Source organism: Grammomys surdaster, unplaced genomic scaffold, assembly GCF_004785775.1.
Source record: "Grammomys surdaster isolate TR1022 unplaced genomic scaffold, NIH_TR_1.0 278, whole genome shotgun sequence".
Lineage (NCBI taxonomy): Eukaryota > Metazoa > Chordata > Mammalia > Rodentia > Muridae > Grammomys > Grammomys surdaster.
In genome coordinates this window covers 3,779,971-3,787,401 of record NW_021604719.1, presented here as the reverse complement: position 1 = coordinate 3,787,401, position 7,431 = coordinate 3,779,971, and the positions used below count along the sequence as shown (strand labels likewise).

Genomic DNA, 7,431 nt, shown 5'->3' with positions numbered 1-7,431 from the left:
CATACCACTCTGGCTTCTGTGTGGGGACTGTCTGAAACTATCTTCATGGCAGTTTGGGTGAGATCACAGCAGAACAGAGGTGAAGAGTAGACTGAATTGGCCAATCTGCTAGTTTGTACAAAGGAATTACCATTTCAGATGGTGAACTTCAAATCATAACTAGGCTCAAATGCATGTTGATTAATCCAAATAGGCACCACAACAGTAAATACTTTTTTTTTTTTGGTCAGAGCTAGTTTGTTTATTCCCATAGTGTAAAATCTGTGCTTTGGGATTCAATTAACTTTTGGAAAGCATTTTCTGCATCCCACCCCCTGCCCCCTTTTCCCTAAAAGACGTTGCTTGAAGAAGTAGTAGTCCATTTGTTGCCAAAAGGTCAGGTGAATATGGTACATGAAGCAAAACTTCATAATTTGTTCAACTTTTAAACCCTTGTTGTATGACACATGGCTGGAGAAGCATGCTGTGAAGAGTTAGGAGCTTTCTGGTGACCTTTGTTAGCTGCAGGCACTACAGGTTTCAGTGTAACTATTGGTTTGCTGAGTGTACCTTCTGGACATAATGGTGTCCTTGGGATTTGGAAAGCTGTGTTGGACCAGATGAGTTGCAGATGACCATGGTTTTTCTTTTCCACCTTTCTACTTTGCCGTAAAGGTCAGATGACAATTGAATCATCTGCACTGAGTTCTTGGACAACTTCTCCTATAGCTGTAAGAGGCTCTGCTTTGATGATTGTTCTCACTTGGTTTTGGTCAGCTTCAGATGGCGGACAGCCTTAATGTTCCTCTTCAAGGTCCTCTTGTCTCCTTGCGAGGAGTTCAGCATGTACCACTGTACAAGTTCAATGCCTCGTTAATGTCACTCTATATTCTTTTGAAGTTCCAGGCTAAATGCATGATTGACATTAAGAGCTGGCTCAGCTGCTTTACAACACATTCGGAACTCAAAAAAATCGAATTTCCTTTTTGTCTAACATTATTTCTATAATGTATAATAAATGTGAAATAAACAGAAAGTAATAAGTCTTACGGGAATATAAGAAATATGCATTAAAACAGTGTGTGACATAACCACACTTATTAAGCAGGTACTATAATATCAAACAGCAAATTTCATAAATTCAAAAGCCATGATTACTTTTGCATCAATCTATTGCCTGCCCACTCCTCTGTTGTGACACTGGGGTGGAACTTGCAGTTGTATACATGCTTTTGTAGCTCACAGGTGAAGTCTGAGCTGAGATGTAAATCCAAGAGTTGTTGATCCACATACTCTAGAGTATTTAAATCACATCAAGCTCTTTGGAAATTGTTGACTTGAGATCTTAGAACCAGAACGCTTAAGAACCAGGCGAAGGGTAACAAAGGAAATCTTGGAGGAATAACCAGTAAAATGAGGAAATTCTGGGGACTCTAGAACCCAAGAGATTAGGCAGTCTTTAAGGAAGGAGGGAAGCAGCAGCCTGGTTGAAGTCTGGCAAGAAGTAGAACAAGCAGTAGATGGGAGCAGGTGCTAGTTTGAGCAGCATGGAAATAGACTTTTGACCATCATAGGAGGCATGGTGGGAGGCAAGACTAGTGTATATTGGGATCCTATTAGAATAGGTTTAAGAGGAAACGGGGATAAGTTGGCAGTTGTATAAGCATCTCTTTAAAGGTGTTTGGAAAAAGGAGGGTTTTCCAAAGATAGCCTTCCGAGAGGCTCTTTTCATGTGATGAGAATGTTCCTCTAGGGAGGTGGCAGCTGAAGGGGTAATAGCCTTTAGAAGGTGAGAGAGAACTTTCTTCAGGGGGCAAGTGAAGGGGCTGGCATGATATGAAGTAGGGAAGCGCTATCATATGAAGGAGTGCAGATTTAGATATGGGAAATATGTATCTTGCTAGACTATGGTATTTTCTACCCTGAAGGAATGGGGAAGATAATCACATTAGGCTAGGAATAGAGGAGGGAGCATGGACATTTTGAAAGAAAGTAGAGGGCATAAAATGATGATCCAGGCACTGGGAAAGGGCCTAAAAAGAAAATAGCCCAGACTTACTGATCTTTCTTGAGTATAGGTTCTACAGGACATCCATTTTCCCCCTTTTGCACTGTCTGTGTGGTACCTGAGTGGGACTAGAAAAATTGTAGAATCTCAAGAAAGGTTCATTGAATGAGCAAGTTCAGTGGTGAACTCTCCAGCAATATTCAGCTGCTGGAGAACAGCAGTGGAATGGACATTGAAGAGGAGGATAGAATTTTAGTTGGTGGAGGTTTTCTCAGGCGAGACTGACTGGCAGTGAGCCTCCAGGGAGTGGAGTGTATTTGCAAGGGAGTAATTACAAAGGGCTCTCTCATCAGGACTCAAACAACAAAACAGAAGGGTAATGGATAATCAGCTAATGGAGAGGGAGAAGGTGGTTTGTGGTCAGAAAGTTTGGCAGAAGAGATTGAAGATTTCTTTTTTGTTTTGTTTTGGTTTGTTTTTTTTTTTTCGAGACAGGGATTCTCTGTGTAGCCCTGGCTGTCCTGGAACTCACTTGGTAGACCAGGCTGGCCTCAAACTCAGAAATCCGCCTGCCTCTTCCTCCCAAGTGCTGGGATTAAAGGCGTGTGCCACCACTGCCCTGCTGAAGATTTCTTGAAGAATAAGAGGTCATGGTTGCCTGGAAGCAGGTTTGAATTGGGATTTGAGAAAGGGAGCAGGTAGTGGTGGTAGCGTAGGTCAAGGCAGAATGAGGTGGCAGAATCAATCATGTCTATGAAGTCAAAGAGCTGACACTTTCTCTTTTCTCTTTACATCATTGAGTTTATCATGCTTGAGATCTTACACTGTGGGAAAAGCAGGTAGACTTTGAGATAAAGTCCTCAAAGTCTAAATGCACATCTCCTTTAGCTGCCTTCCCCAACAAACACACATAACTAAGCATGCTTGTCTTGGGGATGAGAATGTTTTCATAGTTATTTGAAGAGCCAGAGTGCACTATGTAGTCATTTAGTCAATATGTGCATGTAATTAGGTTACAACATATGGTGTCTAGAGGGAAAGCCTATTGGGGCAGAAATATAAATATAGTCACACTTAAATAGTGGTTTGTGAATTACGTTATTGAAAACTGTAATAGGGTTGCATTTGTCAAATATGGTACAGTTGGTATTTCTTGCTGTCAAGTGGACTATCACAGCCGTTAGCAATGTCTTGGCTTTTTACTTTGAAATGGTATGAGGGAAGGAGGTGACAGGGAAGACACTAGAGAACTCGTTGGTTCAAGAAAAGAGGGTGCAGCATGTGGTGGTACCTACATACAGTTCTGGTCCTTGAGAAACTGAGGAAGAATTGTGGGTTTCATTGAGGTCGTCCTGGACTACACTATGAGTTTAAGGCAAGCCTGAGCTACATAGAGACACCATGCCTGAGACAAAAAAAGAGAAGTCTATTCTTGCTTCCTTTGTTTTACTGTGAGAGAGTGCAAGCCTCTTGGTACTACTAGGCCATAAAGGAGCAGTGATCAGAGTCTTACGGGCGTCTGAGCAGAGGATCCTGGAGCAGAATTCTGAATCAGGGACCCCAATGTCATTTTTCTTGTGTGGCATCAGCAATATGTTCTCAGTGAGGAGGCCTTTTTCAGATGGGCTTCTTGGGCAGAAGTGTAACTGTCAGTAAGTGTTCTTTGGACCTGAAAATCACAGCAATTTGAATGTCAAACAGTTTAAAGTGCAGCTGATGCCTGAAAACCTTTTGATGATCACTTTATGATATCTTCACACCTGAATGTTGTATGAGCTCTGAGAAGACCTGGGAGAGAGAGAGAGATGGAGAGAGAGATGGAGAGAGAGAGAGAGATGGAGAGAAAGAGAGAGAGAGAGAGAGAGAGAGAGAGAGAGAGCAAGAGGAGAGGGAAAATCTGAATATCTGAATCTATTGTGAAGAAAATCCTGATCTCTCAAGGAATTGCTTTGACTAAGATGGGATCTGGAAATAGAGATTAAGTAGAAATAGTAATATTCTTTCATATTTCTTATACATTTAAGGCCATGAACTGAAAAGTTCATACCTATTGTATTACTTGTGGACTAAGACAGACACTATAATTCCAGCCACTGTTCTGTAGTCCAGCTAGAGCAAAAGAGAGTAACTGGGAGACAACCTATACAATACAGATACCTTTTCTCATCTTGTTAGCCAGGATATGTATGGTCTTATAGAATACATAGCTGCAAGGGAGACTATGAAGACGTATATGTGAACTGGATATCTCCAGGCAATGTTACAATGTGGAAGAGTTATTAATTGAAGGAAGAAGAGAACATATTTTAGGAAAACTCAGTAATTTCTAGAACTTGATTCTACAGACGCTATCTGAGACTGGCTGAGTTATTTTTTTCAAGAGGCATGGAGTGCATGCTATCCTAGTCATTAATATCTACTCTTTTGGGATAAGAGTGACTTCAGATGCTTATCCATGGGTGGGACCTCTAATTCCCTGGGCTGCTTAATTCCTCACTTCTTGCATGAGCTCATGTCTAGCACTAAGCTATTAGCTTCACTTTAGTGCTAAGTAGTGGAAATACATCAAGGGCTGCTCTTACATTTTCTGGTACTGGAGGTGCTTTACAGTAGCTTAAGGATAATGGATCTATTTTATTCATATTATCATTAGTCTTACAATCATGAAACTAGCTTATAATTATATCGCATGTATTTAAATTCCTGGTAGTTGACTTAAATTCATGATCCAGCTTGATCTTCATGGACTTCCTATAAAGTAATTATTAAATAATGCATGTTCACGTTCTTTTAACATTCATCAGCATATTCTGATTTTCCCGTTTCCCTAGATAGAAAGTTAGCAATGTTTAGAATAAGCATTTGCTCAACACATCTGGGATTCTTCCTCTTCCTTTAATTTCTCTTTCACTTGCACACTGTTCTGTAGGGCCAATGCTGGACTCTTCTGAACACATTGAATTTATTTATTTATTTATTTTTATGTTTTTTTTTTCCCAAATGCTTCTCCTGTTCGCCCTCTCTCTGTATGGCTCTTTCTCTGAAGCAAGTCTCTACAGTTTTCTCAGTTTTCTGCCTCTTGTTTCTTGCAAACATTTTCTGTTTTACTTTGATATTTTCTCTATTTTCCTAATTACAGTCTTGATTTCTATTTTCATCTCTGTATCTTCTGGACATCTACAACTACATGCAGAGATCTCTTCTGTTTTGGTCCTTGAAGGTACCTGGCTGAAGTTCCCACTTCTCTGATTATACTTCAGGGCTTTGTGTATCCAAACTGATGTGTAGGGGGCCTAGGTCCAGCCCACACTTGCTCTTTGGTTAGTGGTTCATTCTCTGAAAGTCCCCAGGGGTCCTCTGTTGGTGGCCTTCTTGTGGAGTCCCTTTCCACTTTGGGTCTCTCAGTCCTTCTTCTACCTCTTTCTCTATGCCTCTCCCATGAGAGAGAAGATTGAATTGTCCATGATATCTCTGAACATGGCATTGCCTTCTTTAAGTTGGTACCCTGTGTCCCATTATTCTAATGAGTCAGGAATATTAAAGAATTGGGACATGTATGTATAGGGTCAAATAATAACTTCTGTTCTCTTGCCCACTATCTGATGTTATTAAGGTCCTGGGAGTGGTGTAGCTCAAGGAAGACTTGACGCTGAGTTTGATGCCTCTGCAGACCTAACTCTGCTCTTCTGACACACGAAAAGGTAAAATGGGGTTCTGACATTTTCCTTCTTTCCTTTGTGGCTAGATGTGCAGAGCTCAGAGTTTACTTCACTGTGCACTCAGATGGTTTTGACACTGAGGGTCAGGTTTTACTTACTCCTTGATAGGATCATATAAAACATGCATGAATTCATGAACAAAGGAAAACTAGAAGTAAAAGTTATAAACTACCCTCTCCTTTTTGTGGGATAGCTGTGGAGACTTTTTTGTTTTCTGGGAATAGTTGATATAGTTTTAGTAACTTTGATCTAGGCCTCTGGGTGCCAACATTTGCTCTTTTCTTTTCACACCATGCTATGTGCTAACTGTTGAACTGGACCATCATGAATGATGCTACACAGGTCATTGAATAATCACCATATTTTTCTTCTGCCTACCTTCAAGGTTAGTAGTACTGAGTGAAGAGCAGATAAGCTGTAGGAGGGTTCTCTGAGAACATACATGTCACATGAGTGCACACCACATATGCTTTAAAGTAACTAATATGGGTGGGTCTGGGAGCAGGAGAAGATGGCGGTCTCCACAGGAGTTAAAGTTCCTCGTAATTTTCGCTTGTTGGAAGAACTTGAAGAAGGACAAAAAGGAGTAGGTGATGGTACGGTTAGCTGGGGCCTTGAAGACGATGAAGACATGACACTTACAAGGTGGACAGGCATGATTCTTGGGCCACCAAGGACAAACTATGAAAACAGAATATATAGCCTGAAAGTAGAATGTGGATCTAAATACCCAGAAGCTCCTCCATCAGTTAGATTTGTAACAAAAATTAATATGAATGGAATCAATAATTACAGTGGAATGGTGGATGCATGGGGCATACCAATATTAGCAAAATGGCAAAATTCCTATAGCATTAAAGTTGTACTTCAAGAGCTAAGACGTCTTATGATGTCCAAAGAAAATATGAAGCTTCCACAGCCACCAGAAAGACATACGTACAACAACTAATTTTAGTGGATCTCAAACTTGTCTTAATTCAACAACCCATGTTATTGTCTTGATTAAATATCACCATGCAAAATACCCACACATTAAGTAAAAGAATTGCAGCTGGTAAACATGACCTGGACAGTTGTAAGAATATATTTAATATATGTACACCTATTATGTTTTCAGGTAACAAGAGAAGTGCAGCACAAATTTTTTTTTTGTCCTCTTAAAGCACTGTCGTTTAAACATGAACCTGAAGTACTCAAAGTGGAATTCAGGTTTTCAAGACAGGAGCATGTTAAAAAACTGTCAGATGGCCATGGAAACCTTTGCTTTTCTGAAAAGTAAAGTCTCAAGATGGAAGAACAGAAATGGCATGCTTTATCCATCATATATAGAGCTGCAGTTGGAATTGTTTAAAGTAGCAGATAGAATGACTAGTCACCAATTGTGTTAATTCTTGAAGCAGTGTGGGTACTGACTACTACTAGTATCTAAAATAGGTTCAGGATTGTTTTGATACCTGTATTTATAATAAAAAGATGTTTGGGGTTTTGAATTTCTGTTAAAAGCTGTTCCCGTTTGTTACGTGTAACAGACATAATTTGTTTACAGTCTTTGTTTAATAAAACATGCTTAGAAGTTTTAAGTGAAGTGAACAAAAAGGAAATAGGTTTATGGATGTGTGATTTTGAGATGAAAGTTAGTCTTAAAATGTAAATAAATTGTGGAATGTGTCTTCAGAAAAAAAAATAAAGTAATTAATATGTGAAATATACTGTGCCCCTGTTAGC

At 39.8% G+C, this 7,431-nt stretch overlaps 1 protein-coding gene across 2 annotated transcripts; it reads left to right on the top strand.

Moving 5' to 3' along the window:
• The first annotated feature begins 6,200 nt into the window (after positions 1-6,200).
• On the top strand, positions 6,201-7,196 carry LOC114629201 (ubiquitin-conjugating enzyme E2 variant 2-like). Of its 2 annotated transcripts, XM_028777211.1 has the most exons (2): positions 6,206-6,381; positions 6,508-6,655. In XM_028777211.1, exons 1-2 carry the CDS (start codon positions 6,218-6,220, stop codon positions 6,653-6,655), a joined length of 312 nt encoding a protein of 103 aa, XP_028633044.1. In that variant the 5' UTR covers positions 6,206-6,217. The 2 variants fall into 2 exon arrangements, with proteins under 2 accessions (XP_028633043.1, XP_028633044.1); XM_028777210.1 differs by having other exon boundaries at positions 6,201-7,196.
• Positions 7,197-7,431: the final 235 nt, after the last annotated feature.

Excerpts from the sequence above, each read along its gene's own strand:
- LOC114629201 (XM_028777210.1), top strand. The coding sequence starts at position 6,218 with ATGGCGGTCTCCACAGGAGTTAAAGTTCCTCGTAATTTTCGCTTGTTG.